General features: G+C 52.3%; 5 protein-coding genes across 5 annotated transcripts; 2 read left to right on the top strand and 3 right to left on the bottom strand.

Annotated features, from left to right (window-relative positions):
* Positions 1 to 490: 490 nt before the first annotated feature.
* UHO2_06626 (uncharacterized protein) lies at positions 491 to 1,459 on the top strand (the record flags this gene model as incomplete). Its single annotated transcript, XM_041558795.1, has 1 exon — positions 491 to 1,459. The coding sequence occupies one exon, from the start codon at positions 491 to 493 to the stop codon at positions 1,457 to 1,459; it is 969 nt and encodes a 322-aa protein (XP_041414729.1).
* A 189-nt stretch (positions 1,460 to 1,648) lies between these two features.
* Positions 1,649 to 3,973, bottom strand: UHO2_06625 (uncharacterized protein; the record flags this gene model as incomplete). The annotated part of the gene is made up of 1 exon (XM_041558794.1): positions 1,649 to 3,973. The coding sequence occupies one exon, from the start codon at positions 3,971 to 3,973 to the stop codon at positions 1,649 to 1,651; it is 2,325 nt and encodes a 774-aa protein (XP_041414728.1).
* Positions 3,974 to 4,950: 977 nt separating this feature from the next.
* UHO2_06624 (uncharacterized protein) lies at positions 4,951 to 9,021 on the top strand (the record flags this gene model as incomplete). The annotated part of the gene is made up of 2 exons (XM_041558793.1): positions 4,951 to 5,702; positions 6,189 to 9,021. The coding sequence occupies 2 exons, from the start codon at positions 4,951 to 4,953 to the stop codon at positions 9,019 to 9,021; spliced, it is 3,585 nt and encodes a 1,194-aa protein (XP_041414727.1).
* Positions 9,022 to 9,806: 785 nt separating this feature from the next.
* Positions 9,807 to 11,927, bottom strand: UHO2_06623 (uncharacterized protein; the record flags this gene model as incomplete). Its single annotated transcript, XM_041558792.1, has 1 exon — positions 9,807 to 11,927. One exon carries the CDS (start codon positions 11,925 to 11,927, stop codon positions 9,807 to 9,809), a length of 2,121 nt encoding a protein of 706 aa, XP_041414726.1.
* Positions 11,928 to 12,972: 1,045 nt separating this feature from the next.
* UHO2_06622 (uncharacterized protein) lies at positions 12,973 to 13,551 on the bottom strand (the record flags this gene model as incomplete). Its single annotated transcript, XM_041558791.1, has 1 exon — positions 12,973 to 13,551. The coding sequence occupies one exon, from the start codon at positions 13,549 to 13,551 to the stop codon at positions 12,973 to 12,975; it is 579 nt and encodes a 192-aa protein (XP_041414725.1).
* Positions 13,552 to 15,366: the final 1,815 nt, after the last annotated feature.

Below are 15,366 nucleotides of genomic sequence, written 5' to 3'. Positions count from 1 at the left end.
AAAGCGACTGAAGAAGCTCTTTAATGTCCTGTCTTGCTCCTGCTTGGTGAGTCAAAGCAGTTCGGCAACTGAACCCGTTTCTGAACTGCTTTTTGGAGCCATGATATTAATGCCATTTCTAGCGAGGATTTTCATGGACTGGCTTCAAGACAGCCATAAGATTGATAAGTCAACCCGAGCTATGATCTGCATCGTTGTCTTACGGTCCATCAAAGTACTCTCATAGTCATAGGATCGAATGGTGGAAGATAAGGCCAAGTTCTACCGCCACTGTAAAAAATAGGGCTCGGATCATAGTCTTCCGCGTACGCCATCGATGCCAGTCATCGTCGCTCCTTCTCAACAGCAACTACGATCCGCTACCGTACAGTATTGCTGACCATCCTTCCTCCTCACAGAGCCTTGAGAGGTGAAGGCAGAAGATATATATATATATATATGATAATCGGGTAGCCTTCACACTTCAGCAACAATAGCACAAACACACACGATGACACAAACCCGCGCAGAGCAGTTCTTTAATCTTAAAGCGGTCAATGTGGCCGCTCGACACATCCAATCCGAACAGAGCCGAGGGAAGCAAGATAGCGTTCAAACCATCCAAACTTCTCACCGCCTCGACATACTATATGCTTTGCTGACAGGCGATGACCCCACATCACCAGCTTCTGGTTCAGAGGGTCAGGTAGAGGCGGACTACACTTTGCTTTCGGGGAATATGGTGGACTTGGGCTGTGGACAGGGTGACCAGACTGGTGTCCTAGCTGCGGTCCTTTCCAACAATCCAGAGCGATACAAAGAGTCAAAGGTGTGGGGTGTTGACCCTGCAGTACCGGGCTACGGATCGCCATACACTATCCAGCAAGCACAAGAGGAGCTCCTCAAGGACATTACTATCTCGAATCATCTTTCCTTCCAACTCGGCAAGACTGGGCCCGAAATGCTGAAGGAGCGAAGCTTTGACACTGTGTTCTTGTCTCATAGCTCTTGGTACTTCCCTTCAGCTCAAGTTCTGACCGCAAGTTTCAAATCGATTCGAGAGGCGGGGGTCAAGCATCTGTTGCTTGCAGAATGGGCCATGACCGCCTCCCATCCCAACGCTCTTCCGCACCTTCTCTCCGTCCTGTTGCAAGGTCAATCACCAGTAGAGGGAGGTAATGTGCAGACTGCGCTCAGCCCTGAACAGATGAAGAAAGTGGCTGCTGATTCAGGGTGGAAGGTCAAACGAGAACTGACGTTTTTGCCAGCAGAAAAGCTGCAAGATGGAGGATGGGAGGTTTATATGGCTCGAGAAGCTGCTCACGAGGCGGCGAAAGCGGATGCGGGAGGAGACGAGGTCAAGGCTAAGCTACTACAGTTGGTTCAAGCGACAAGGTATGCCATGGAAGAAGCGGCAGCGAGATACGGCAAGCAGACACGATCAATGGACGTTTGGACTGCTGTACTAATTCCAGCTTGAAATCTCAGCACATCAGGATCATTCGAAGCTTAGACACTGTTTCACAAAGAAGCGTGGAATTACGGATCCCAATCTCTCACGCTTCTGCTGCTTGAGATGCTGTAGCATTCCCTGCAAATGTTCGTTTGAAGCTGCGGCTTTGTATGAGCCGCGTCTAGTAATACAATGAGATTGAGTGTAGTCCTACATCTAGCTTGTACGGTTCACGGCCTGTTGTGCGATCTGCTGAGCTTCTTGGTTTGCGATCAGCGTGTCGAGTGATGAGAGCAAGCTATCCAGCTTTCCTTCTAGCCCACCTACAACCTCTTCTGTCTGTTCGAGATTGGCTAGCAGCCCTAAGATCTCGTTGCGCTCCGCCTGAGCTGTAGCGGGATCGGCACCGTTACTCGTGGGCATCTTCAAGGCGTTGAGCGATGCAAGGATCTCTTTGAGCTGCTCTGCCTCGTCCTTGCCCACTGCAGTCTTATCTGTCTCTGAGCCGGTCTCGTCATCGTGCTCGGCACGGGCAACACCATTCGGTTTCGGAGGCTGGGGTTGCGACGCATTCTGTTGCGACATGAGACCGTTGAGGAAGCCAAGGTCGGACTGCTGGGAGTCAAGTGCTTTTTCTTGTCGCGTCGACTCTTGTGTTGGTGTCTTGCTTTTCGCTGTCGATGCCTCCTCTTGCTGAAGACGGGACACATGCGGATTTTGCAAGACTACGGGAGCTTCCTGTGATGCTGGTTCAGGCAGACCATCGCCGTTGAGGACAGGAGGGTTGAGAGAAGCAGCTTGAATTTGTGCCCAGTCGAGCGGCTCAACGTCTGATGGCGCAGGCGAGACGGAGCGACCTAGGCCTGAAGGTACGGACGGTGTGGATCGACCTGGTGCGCCTGTACCGCCAGCAAAAGATCCTACCATAGCATTTGCAACGGCGCGAGCGTTTGTTGCAGACGATGACGGGTCTTGCGAGACATGCTTGATCCATGCACCGATGGCACCCAAGTAACCTTCGTGACGCAAGAAGAACGCACGTTTGGAGCCTTTACTCCAGAAGCGAATGGCGTATGAGAGTGTGCTGATGGTGGCCTGGTGTCCACGAATGAAGCATCCTCCAAAGTAGATACGGTCGAGATTGTACTTCTCAGCATTCATGTAAGCGATCTGACCAATGTTGTTCGAAATGGCGTAGAGAAGCGACTTGCAGATGTCTTCGGATCGGAACTTCTTGCGTCGCTCTTCGGCGTTGCGAGGGGCAGATGAGCTTGGATCTTTGCGGAAGACTTTGCCGAAGGAGGAGGCGATGGTGGAGCTCTTGAGACCAAGATGGTTCAAGCCTACAGAGCCGTAGATATCACCAACAAGCATATCGACGTTTGCGTTGTCACCTTGCTCTGATAGTTCAAGCATTTCATCGAAGCTGTCTGCATCCGTAAGCAAGGAGAGGAGACCCCACAGCGTACCACCACCGAGCGAAGTACCTGAGACACGCTCGAACTTGCCGAAATCGTCCACTTTGATGATTGAGACGCCAGAGCCGATGTTGACGAGCAGACATGGCAGCTTGGGCGAAGGATGTGAGTCGAATACTGGAGCATAGAGAGGCGGGTTCGGCGAAGGTCGAGGTAGGGGATGCTGAAGTGGTACAGAAGAACGCAGTGCTTGTGCATCTGTCCTCGCTTCTGGATTCTGGGGAAGAGGCGAGTGCAAGGCTGCAACAAGCTCATCGGAGTACGAAAAGACTTCGTCTGGAATGAGCGTGATAAAGTTGAGACCGGTGATCAAGCAGCCCATCTCGTCTTCCTTTTGCACCTCGATGCCCAGTTCTTGTTCGAACAAGTCGTACATGAGATGTGCACCGCCGCCAGTTGCCATGAGCTTGACACCCTTTCGCATGTCTTGTATAGAGACGCCGTTGACGGTAGCCGAACGCTGGATGAGTTCTTGGAGGAAGCGAATGCAGTTGTCGATGTCGTTTGTCTCGAATTTGATAAAGTTGAGACGTCCTCCCGGCAAGGCTGCAGGTAATGAGCGGCGTTTGAGGAGTGTGGAGTGAATAGCCGAAGCAGAGGCGAGCTGAGGAGATCCGAGAATGGCTGTTGGTGTCAAGGTTCCAGAAGCAATGGGATGGTCGCTTTGTGAAGGTGGCGTGCGGAAGCCGGAGGGTGCTGCACCGTTGGAGGATGGGTGCGGCGAGCGTAAGCTGGATTGGCTTGCTTTTGGCGAGAGTGGGTCGGGTGACGAAGATGAGCCTGAAGCAAAAGGAAATGGCGTGGTGAAGCTCGCTGGAGACGAGAGGGTGGGTGAAGATGGCATGGATTCGCTGAAACGTGAGCGTGTAAAGTAGACGACCTTGGCGAGCGATCCTCCGACATCGACTGCGATATGGGAGACAGCCTCGATATGGTTGGGTAGATAGATGTCGCGACTATCTCTCTGATCTGGACTGGAAGCGCCATCCTCCATGATCTTGGCTCCTCTCGTGTCGACAAAGATCTCGACCGGAGGAGCGGGGAAAGCCTGGTTGCTGTTCATGATTGGCGAGAGCAGTTGAAGCCAGTGCTGACCAGATTGGTCAAAGCCAAGAGATCAGGTATGAGCAAAAGAAGCGGGCCCTCGTTTGCAGCGCACAGGTGATTTCGAGAAGAGGCGCGCGTGTGTCCTGTAACTGTGAGGTATGTCGGAATGCGTTCTTGGCAGGAGGAGAAAGCTTGAGGCCTTACGTCACGGTCGATGCTGCTGAAGGATGAGCAGCTGTCTTCGGAATAAGGATCGAGCGGGCCAGATTGTAATGTGATGGGCCTAGTGACTGCAACCTAGTTTATTTCGTAGATGGTAGTGTGGAGAGGAAGAGTGAGGAGAGGAAGAGTGAGGAGAGGAAGAGTGAGCAGACAAGGTCAATAAGCAAGTGGTCCGTTCGCATCAAGGTGGCGAGAGTGCGTGTCTGTGCTGCTTTGCAGTTTGGCCAGTCGAGATCCAATCAAACACCGCGGATGCCAATTGCAACTTTTTGGCGGCATTAAATTACCGACAAAAGAGCCAAAAAGAGTTGAAGTAGATAAAGCCACACAAAGCATAGAGACAGTGAAGGTAGTGCTTACGGCCGAGTAAAAGGCCTGAACATCTTAGCACGGACCACATGTGTCACAACCTACTCAAGGCAAATGCTTTGTTATGTTCCGCAGTCAATGCGGCTCTCTGCCGCTCTTCTTTTGTATATATATAGACTCCTCGCTCTCTTGCTCTCTGTCTCTTACCACCATCATCAACAAGACGCCTCAACTCCAACCACTGACGAATGACTTCAACGCACTGACGAATGACTTCAACTGATTAAGAGTCTGAAACTCAATGCAATGCCACCATTGACAAGAGCTGGACAGACAGGAAGGGGCGATGATGATCAAACGACCACAGGCAATGGACAGGAGGAAGGATGGCTCATGCAGGTAGTCAGGATCCTCCAGCTGGCGAACCCAGCACTAACAGCCGAGGAAGCAATCGTATGAGCTATGGGTCTCATCAGCATTAGCAACCAGACCCCACACAGGGAAACCGAGAAGATCCCCAAGGAGGTGTCGAGCACCATTGCGCACATCAAGAAGCTCAGCGACAGCAACTGGCACACTTGGGAACCTACCTTCATCGACTGCCTCCAAAGAGTACATAATGCGAAGGAGATACTGTATGGCACAGTAGCGCCTGGAAACGAGGAATATGACGAAGACTTGGATAAAGCCCTCGTGGGCCTCATCCACGCCTGCTGTGACAACAGTCCAGACAGCCGTATCGACACCTACACCATCAGGGGAGTGGATGAAGAAGTCCAGCTCGGTAGCACACTCTATGCCAAACTCAAGAAGGCACTAACGTTGAACGACGCTGTAAAGCGAGCAGGACTGCAGGATCGTATTCACACAGTGCGCTTGCACAATCGAGACGTTGTCAGGCTAGGCAAGGAACTTGATTCAATCTGGAACGATGCGGCACGCCTGGGAAAGCGTTTCGATGAGGACCTCAAGAAATCAACTCTCTATCGCTGCACGGCCCAAGATTGGTTCTATGCCAACGCCATTGACGCACTGAAAACGGCCAGACCAGACTGTAAGTATGACGAAGCCTACCACGCACTCGCCAAGAAACAGCAGGATGGTGAGATCACTGGTCATATTAGAGGAGCAGCAAGGGTTGCCACAAGCATGGACCAGGCGGAGCAAGGACCCAGAGGCAGGCGTGATCCTCGCAACCCCTCGGCCCCTCCAAAGTGCTACGCTTGTGGAGGACCTAATCACATTGCTCGAAACTGCACGAACACCAACAATAACCCCGCACCTAGTAGAGATGGACCCACCCCCAATCCAGCACAAGAAGCGAGTCGATAGGAACTCGGGTGCACCCTCCTAGCGATCGGTGGGGATGAGCAACCAACATCGGACACCTGGATCGTCGATTCGGGTGCGACGCACCACATGGTAAACAATGAAAGAATGCTGCTCACCTCGATGTGCAAGGATGGTCAGATCTGTACAGCTGGAAATGAAAGGCTTCAAGTGAAGGCCATAGGAGACGCCTCCCTTCGGGTTGGCGATGTAACCATTCAGCTATTGGATGTGCTCTATGTGCCGAAACTTAATTCTAATTTATTATCAGTACAAGGCTTGATCGAGAATGGTGCACGGGTAACTTTTGATGAGTTTGGAACCATCATTAAGCAAAATGACGGTACATGAATACAATACAAGAGGAACAGAAGAAAAGGGCAGTTCGAAGTACAGGGAAAGGCACTAGCCCTGGAGTTGGAAGAGACACTTGACGATGTCCCAGAGGACAACCAGAACACAGGAAAACTAGAGAATGCCCCAGAGGGCAATAAGGACACGAAGCATCAAGACAGCTACCTATGGCATGAGAGGTTCGGACACCCAGGACGAGACAAAACAAGACAAATCTGGGCTCATTACCTAGGTACCGACGAGGAAATGGAACATGAGTTGAAGCACTGTAATGTGTGCAGCCAAGGAAAACAGACTCGAGCATGGATGAGCCAATCAGAGTCGGAAAGAATGGAGGCACCATTAGAGCTGGTACACATAGACCTGATGACAGATTTCAAAGGACATGCCAACTACCACTATGCACTAGTTGCTGTGGACGACTTCTCCTCCCTGATCTACATGGAACCACTCTGCACAAAGAGTGCTGCACTCATGGCGCTGAGGAGGTGGATAGCCAGGATGGAACAGGCAACGGACAGGAAACTCAAAACACTCCACAGCGACAATGGAGGAGAATGGTGCAGCATAGCAGCTGAAGACTGGCAAACTCAAGAGGGTTTCAAGTGGCAAAAGAGTGTCCCGGGGATCAGCGTCCAAAATGGATGGGCGGAGAGAGCAATCAGGTCAGTCCAAGAAAAGATGCGCTCGATGCTGATTGGTCGAGCTTGCCCCAGAGAGTTGTGGCCATATGCAATCACAGCAGCAGCACACGTGATGAACCTTACCCCGTCAGCCACCAAAACCATTCCCCACGAGGCCTTTTATGGAACCACCGTGCACAAGCTGGCCCAGCAGCTGCGAGTCTTCGGATGCTTGGCATGGGTTCATGTTCAACAGAAGGACCAGCAAGGCAAGTATGGGGCTAGAGCAAAGCCAGCCATCATGATTGGGTATGACAATGAACACAAAGCATGGAAGTTTTGCAACCCGGACCAGCCGGCATCAATCCAATGGAGCAACTCAGCAACATTCCATGAGGATAAAGGATGGAGTGATCGCCAACAAGAGGCAGTCAGGCCTGTGGTGACCGCGGAGGTCGAGGAGGAGGGTGTCACGCCAGCCATAGTGGAGGAGGAGACCAAATCAGAGGCCGCAGTGGAGGATCTCCTACCAGCCGAAGACAGCACAGTAGGCACCACCAACACAGCAATACTGAACCTGGACCCAACGCTTGGGGAAGCAATGGACGGTGAGGACGCCCAGCTCTGGAAGGAGGCAATACGAAAGGAGCTAGAAGGACTCGAGGCAATGGGGACTTGGGAGGTGGTGCACCAACCGCCAGGAGTACCACTTGTGGACTCTAAGGTTGTGCTTCGGCTGAAGCTTGATGCTGATGGTGTACCTGTTAAGCACAAGGCGCGACTGGTTGCAAGGGGCTTCACACAGAGAGAGGGGATCGACTACCAAGAAACCTTCTCTCCAGTAGCACCCCTCGGAGCGATCAGAGCCATCTTAGCACTAGTGGTGCAGAACAACTGGGAGGTACATGCTCTGGACATCACTATGGCTTACTTGAACTCCACGTTAAAGGAAGCAATCTACATGAAGCCACCAGAAGGATCAGGAGTAGCACCCGGCAAGGTGTACAAGGTAATCAAGGGTCTATACGGCCTAAAGCAGTCTGGACGAGAATGGAATCAGGAGTTCGACAGGTCTTTGCGACGCATGGGATTCTTCCAGGTAGAGTGCGCTCCCTGTATCTACACCAAGGGACAGGGTGAAGATATGGCAATTGTGGTCTTCTACGTCGATGATACATTAGTCATAGCACCACGGCTGGAAACGGTCCTAAAGGTTAAGAAGCAGATTGGTCAGAGATGGAAGATGGAAGATAGCGGTGAGGTCTCTCACTTCCTGGGCATCAAAATCAGTCGAGACCGTGCGATGCGCACCATGACGATTGGTCAGTCAGGGTACATTGACCAAGTGCTGGCAAAGCACCTGGACAAACGTACGAAGCCGACCATGGTTCCAATGCAGAGCATACCGGAGGGAACCCTTGTTGCAAGCGCAGCACAACAGAAGGAGTATCCGGTGATTGTTGGCAAGCTGCTCTGGGTTGCCAACAGCACCTGGCCCGACCTTAGTCTCACCATGGGTGTTCTCGCTAGGCACATGCGTGAACCATCACAGGAGCATTATCAGGCAGCACAAAGGGTCTTACGCTACCTCGAAAGCACAAGGCAGGTTGGATTGGTTTATAGAGCAAGTGAGTCGCAAGAGCCACTGGTTGCACACAGCGATGCAAACTGGGCAAGCGATGCCACCATACAGAGAAGGAGCACATCAGGGTCAGTGGCGTTAGTGTACGGGAATCCAGTAGCCTGGAAGTCAGCAACACAAAAATGCATGTCATTGTCCACTGTCGAGGCAGAGTTCATTGCAGCCATGGAAGCAACATGTGAGGTGCTCTTCCTCAAGCAGCTGCTACGCTCAATTGGCATTGCCACAGACACACCGACGGTCTACTCGGACAACACTGGTTGCATACAGGTTAGTAAGGACCCAGCACAGCACTGGAAGCTTAAGCACATCGACACCAAGTATCACTTCATCCGTAACAACATCCAAGAGGGAAGGGTGCAGATCAAGTATGTAGACACCACAAGAAACTTGGCAGACGCACTCACAAAGCCCATTGGGAGACAGGCAATGCAGCAAGCAAGATCTGGGCTACACCTGCAAATACTGGCAGCAGTGTACGAAATGGGGTCCCCGAGCTATGCGACAGTGTTGAAGAATGGAGGTCACACCTTGAAACAACAGCATAATGAACAGGGTACATATGCTGTTGAGGGGGGGAGTTGAAGTAGATAAAGCCACACAAAGCATAGAGACAGTGAAGGTAGTGCTTACGGCCGAGTAAAAGGCCTGAACATCTTAGCACGGACCACATGTGTCACAACCTACTCAAGGCAAATGCTTTGTTATGTTCCGCAGTCAATGCGGCTCTCTGCCGCTCTTCTTTTGTATATATATAGACTCCTCGCTCTCTTGCTCTCTGTCTCTTACCACCATCATCAACAAGACGCCTCAACTCCAACCACTGACGAATGACTTCAACGCACTGACGAATGACTTCAACTAAAAGTGCGCGCACACACATACCCTTTTTGGCACACACACCGTCACCTCAACCCTTTTAAAGGTTGCAACAGGCGGAATCTCCGGGCTGGAAGCCCACTTGAAGCCCGATCTAACGTCCTTATTCCAGCGAAAATTCGCTGGCCTTCCTCCGCCTACTTCGCTCAAAGCTTGCCCGATCCGGAAGATCTGATAGCCGGCCAACTCAGAAGTTTTACACACGGCTCCTTCTGCCTTTGCCCACTTGCTCAATCACTTGGACGATGCGGCAGGTCCATGCATGTCCTGGCGGACACATGATTGCACACGTCAAGCTAGCCGCAGACGGCCCGCTTCTTCGGTCTTATCGGCATTTAGTGATCGGTCTCTCCAGCCAAGTCCTTGTCAAATCTAAAGTGTGTGTGTGAGAGAGAGAGGTGACATCAGAGTGATGAGGTGGTAGAGTCTACTATACAAGAGTATGGGAGGAGGCCTGAAAAGTCAATCCTTCTTCTTTCATGTGATACACTCTACTTGCTCGACTGATCCGCTTCGCCGCGGAGAATCCTAGCAATCAGCGAGTTGTAAGGCTTTGGGTTGTCCAAATAGATGTGATGGCCGCTGTTGGGCACAACAAAGCAGTTGGTCTTGTCATTGCCACGCTTTCGAAGACGCTTGACCGCCTCTTTACCGCCTCGCACGTCCATCCAATCATGCTCACCGTACAGGAAGCTCATCGGCATCTTGAGTCCATCAATGCGCTCTACCATCGGTCGACGAGCATAGGCTCCCGGTGCAAGGATATGGGCAAGACAGTATTCGCCTGAGCCTTTGCTCAAGAAGATGCTCTGGCAGTAGGCGTGCAACGATCGAAGCTCGTCTTCTGGCAAGGCTCCAAATCTTCTTGATGTGTATCGTCCGGACAACATGGGCCCAAAGAAGAGCGAGCCACGCAGGATCCCAAACGGCGAGACGTTCTGCTCCCATAGAAAGCCGAAAACAGAGCGCACGCGCTTTGAGATCCTCGGCGGCTCGTGCGAGCCCCTCTCGGGCGCTTCTGATTGTCCTGAACGAGTGGCTCTGGCGAAATCGACCGAGGTGGCCGTGCCGGAACGCTCGAGCGGTGGTGTCGACGAAGAAGCGCCGCTACCTTTGCCCTCGACGATGCCGTCGGCACGGTTCTGTGCAGCCTTTCGTGCCATTTCCTTGGCAGTGTTTCTGTCCTTGAGCTCTTGCGCTGGCGACTGAGGAGCTACTTCCTGTTGCGGCTTGTGAACCTCTTGCTCCACTGCATCCCCGTCCTTAGGCTTGAACGTTCTTCCGCTTTCTTCCTCGGGCGGTGCGTTGGGAATACCGACAGGACTAACGAGGACCAGTCTCTCGACTCGCGAAGGGTAGCGAAGCGCATATGCAAGTGAAAGGTATCCGCCCAAACTGTGTCCCACCAAGACCATCTTGTCCAAGCCCATCTTGCTTCTCCAGTCCTCAAGGCTGCTAATGAAGAAGCTCTCTGCAGCGGCGACGCGCGTGTCGACATTCTTGGTTTCGGACGAAGGGATGTGGAAGGTGGGTCGCGAAGATCGTCCCATTCCTAGCCAGTCGAGCAGGTATAGGCGCGAGTTGGGCATTTCTGCCATCGACTTGATGTTCTGGAAGAAAAAGGCGCTTCCTGCACCGTAGCCGTGAGCGAGAACGATCTTGGTCTCGTTCTTGATCTCCTGCTCCTTGTCCTTGGAGTATGGGATGCCAATCTCGAGCATGTTGAGCTTGCGTCCCGGGGGCGGAGTGTATGGCTTGAAAGCCTCTTGTGGCATCGGTGTGAGCTCTAGATTGTCGTTGAGGATGGGCTGACCGTCTAGCGATGTGCCAGCAGGGAGGTGTAAACCATGCTCAGCAGCTAGTCTGACAGTGGGCGATGAAGTGAGCTCGGTGGATGTCGACGGGGGCAAACTGTTGGTCGATGCTTGGGCAGAAGCGGGCTGGCTTGTTGAGCAAGTGGAGTCGCCAAGGTCAACGAGTCGGATGCAACCCACTTTGCCATCTACAGCTGGTCTCAGACCAATCGTCATCGTAGAAGGCTCTCTACCTCGATGGAAGGGCCAGAACCTGGGCGCGTTGAAGAAAGAGCTCAACGATGAGGACGAGGAAGCTTGAGCCGCAGCCGAGGCAGAGCCGTCTGTGCTGGTGTTGTTGCTCGAGCTGGCTCGACGGGCCCATTCAAGACCGTTGGCGAGACCCTTGCCGTCTCGGATATCTTGATTCTCGCAAACGACATTGTTGACGCTGGCACCTTCAAAGTAGCCTGTCGATCGATACAGATGCAGCTCAGCTTGAGCAGAGTCCTCGATTGGATTCGCCTTCCACCAAGCGGAAAAGGAAGTCTTGAAGCTGGATGGGATGGGTGGCGCTACATACGCGGCTGCCTCAGCCACTATCGAAGCCTTTGCCGCGGATTCCGATGAGACCAGGGCTGAGTCCGAAGCAGACGCCGGCAGAGCGGCAGTGTCTCTCTCCATTCTCGGTGAAGCAGGGGCAGTTTGAGCTGTGAGCACCGATGCTTGTCGCTTCTGCTGCTGTGTCGAGAACCTGGGTATGGCGGCGTCGGAAGAGATCGACTCTGAGGATGGCAAGACGGACGATGATGTCTGCATTCTGTCGCTTGTTCCGCTATAGGTGTCCCTGCGGATCAGCCGGCGTTGGTGACTGCGACAAGGAGGGGCAAGAGTTGGAGGCTCGATGATAGTGCAAAGTGGATGATCAGTGGCTCGAAGGGATCGTAAGTTAACAGAGCGGCCGTGAAGAGTGAGCAACAGCGACATCCTTGATCTCGCTTGTGGAGGTGGAAAGCGTTCCAGTCTTTGTCCGGCAGCAGAGCGCAGTGTGAGTTGCGCGACGACTGTCAGTCAGCACCAGCGATTTTGTCCAACCAAATTCCGCCGGTCGCCGGTCGCCTGTCGCCTGTCGCCTGTCGGAAGATGCATCATCACACTCACGACCAGGGCGCCGATAGAGGAGTTCATGGCTCATTATCAAGGTCCATGGAGCGGTAGGCAACGACAACATCACGCTTGGGCAAGGCTGTGCCTGAAAATGATAAAAGACGTGGCCTCGGCTCTAGAGGTCAACGAGATACGCTGCTCAAGATTGGTCCGCGGAGCTGCAACCCTCGTCGGCTTGAGGAATTTCCTGTGAATATTCTAAGCCTAACAGTTGAGGTGTTCGAGATCGCTGCTATGAGTGGTGTTCTAAGTACAGGCTCAAGTTCAGAAGCCCCCAAGTCCTTTGCCACTTGCACATGAGTGGGACTACTGCAAAAATTTTCATTTGCCGGAATTCCTATGTTGTTATGTCTTCCTCAACTGTCTCCCTCAGTGGTAAGGCAGGAGACTGCTGATCTGCTGTGTCCTGCTGAGATGTCAGTCCTAGCCCCTGTCATGCATGCTGTAATACCCCCTTACCTACTGGTTTGGTAAAGATGTCCGCCAAGTTGTCTGCAGTGCTAATGTACTTGATTTTCACCTTTCCATCTTGCATGTTGTCTCTGATGAAGTGATATTTGGTGTCAATGTGCTTTAACCTCCAATGTTGTGCAGGGTCTTTGCTAACCTGAATGGTGCCTGTATTGTCTGAGAAGATTATGGGGATACCAACATCAATTCCAATGGCCTTGAAGAGGTGCCCAAAGAACAGGATTTCTCATGTGGCTTCTGTTGCTGCCATGAATTCTGCTTCCACCACTGATAAGGCAGTGCATTGCTGTAGTGCTGACTTCCATGCTACCAGGTTTCCATGCACAAACACTGCTGAGCCAGATGTGCTTTTACATTGTGCTGTAGCATTGCTTGCCCAATTTGTGTTGCTATGTGCTGTTAGGAAATCTTGTTGCTTGTCACCACTGTATTGCAAATGAATGTCCTGTGTGCAGTCCAAGTATTGGAGTACTTTCTGCACTATGTTGTAATGCTCCTTTGATGGCTGTGTCATGTAGCAAGCAAGGATGCCCATGGCCTGGCTGATATCTGGGTGTGTTCCATTTGAGAGCCACAGAAGCTTGCTGACAATCTGTGGATATTCCTTCTGCTCTGCCATGCTTGCTGCCATTTCTGGAACTGGGATGTCTTGAAGCAGTACACTAGACTTTCTCCTATGCTTATCTAAGTGTTTGCCCAATAGTTGCTTGATGTAGCTGGTTTGCTTGAGGTCCATAGTCTTTGCTTCATGATCTCTGGAGATCTTGATTCCAAGGAAATGAGATATGTTGCCACCCTCCTCCATCCTCCATTTCCTGCCTATTGTCAGGGGTCTCGCGCCTGAAACCCAGGTCGGTCTGTCGAGATACTCGGTGACTATCAAACTGTGCGACAGCTATTGTCTCGAGATACTCGGTGACTATCAAGTTGTGCAGTGACAGCAGGTGGCGTTTGTTGTATATACTATCGTAGGTTTCGGCTGACCTCTGTGGACACTCCGTTCAGGGGTAGCTCGGCACGATCAATATCAATGTTATGATGACACCAAGGTCTGGTGTGGGTGTTGATGATGATGAGGTTGATGGTGTTGGTGATGAGATTGGTGATGTCGATGATAATGAGGTTGATGGTGTTGGTGATAAGGTTGGTGGCGTCGATGATAATGAGGTTGATGGTGTTGGTGATAAGGTTGGTGGCGTCAACACGAGTGTCCAGTGTGTTGACTTGATGCTTGAAGTGATCCCCGGACCGCAGTGGACTACTGCCTTCGGTTCTATCTATATCCGGACTGCTAACCTGCTATGGGCGCCTTCGGACGTCAGGTAGTGGTGATACAACACACGCACTACGATGAGGAGCAACCTTGATAGATTGCTGCTATGCTGACTGAAACTAATGTATACTTATGCTGAAGTGATAACTAGTTATGGTGAGTAGAGTGGATGAGGATCCACTCGACCTATGATGATGAGAAAGCATGGTTATATACCTCTTCACAGCATCCCCAGCGATGCTGCTCCTGCTCTCTCTCCAGAGAGTACTTTCTTCATCGAGTACTGCTCAGGGGCCTCTCCTGCTTGGCACCCCTGTGCCTCTTGAGTGGTGTCGACTCCTTCAACACTGCTCCTCCTCCTCATGACCTGGTGTCGACTCCTTCGACACTGCTCCTCCTCCTCATGACCTGGTGTTGACTCCTTCGACACTGCTCCTCTTCCTCAGGACCTGCTTGCCAGTGTCCTATGACTCTTGTCTCTCAAGCCCCTGAGTGGTAACCATCTGAGCTTGGTCCTCCTTGTGGCTGTGCCTGGCCCTCCTCACATGTGGCTTGGTTCTCCTTTGCATGTGGGTCCATAGGAGTCCATGGTCTCCATGGAGACTGCACTATGACCATGCTCTCTACTGGTATCGACTAGGTCTTCGATACCTGTGCTCCTTCCATATGAACCAGTGACCCTCCTGCTTCTTGAGCATCCAGGCCCATGACACAGTGTTGAAGGAGTTGTCACCACTCAGGAGGCACAGGGGTGCCAAACAAGCAGGATAGCAAGGAGGAGGAGCAGTGTGTCATAGGCCTTAGGACACGGGCATGGAGGTTCATAGAAGGGGAGCATAGAGTACCAAGGCTCGGGTCATAAAGGAAGACCACCATAGCAGGCCTAAGGATGGTTGAGCAAGAGGCCGGAGGCCTAGCTGGTACTAGTAGCAGGCGTAGTGGGAGAGCAACTTGACCGGCCTGTATGCAAGGAGGTCCAAGCACGTCATGGAGGACCGGCCTGTATGCAAGGAGGTCCAAGCACGTCATGAAGGACCGGCCTGCTGACAAGAGGTCACCGGTAACCGGCAAGCAGCTCATGAGGAGGAGGAGCAGTGTCGATGGAGTCGACACAGCTCATGAGGAGGAGGAGCAGTGTCGATGGAGTCGACACAACTCATGAGGAAGAGGAGCAGTGTCGAAGGAGTCGACACAGCTCAAGAGGCACAGGGGTGCCAAGCAGGAGAGGCCCCTGAGCAGTATGTCAGAGGTCTCGCGCCTGAAACCCAGGTCCGTCTGTCGAGATACTCGGTGACTATCGAACTGTGCGACAGCTATTGTCTCGGTATCGGTGACTATCAAGTTGTG

This window comes from Ustilago hordei (genome assembly GCF_900519145.1).
Source record: "Ustilago hordei strain Uho2 genome assembly, contig: UHO2_contig_20, whole genome shotgun sequence".
NCBI classification, from domain to species: Eukaryota; Fungi; Basidiomycota; class Ustilaginomycetes; order Ustilaginales; family Ustilaginaceae; genus Ustilago; species Ustilago hordei.
This window is presented reverse-complemented; position numbering and strand designations above follow the sequence as displayed.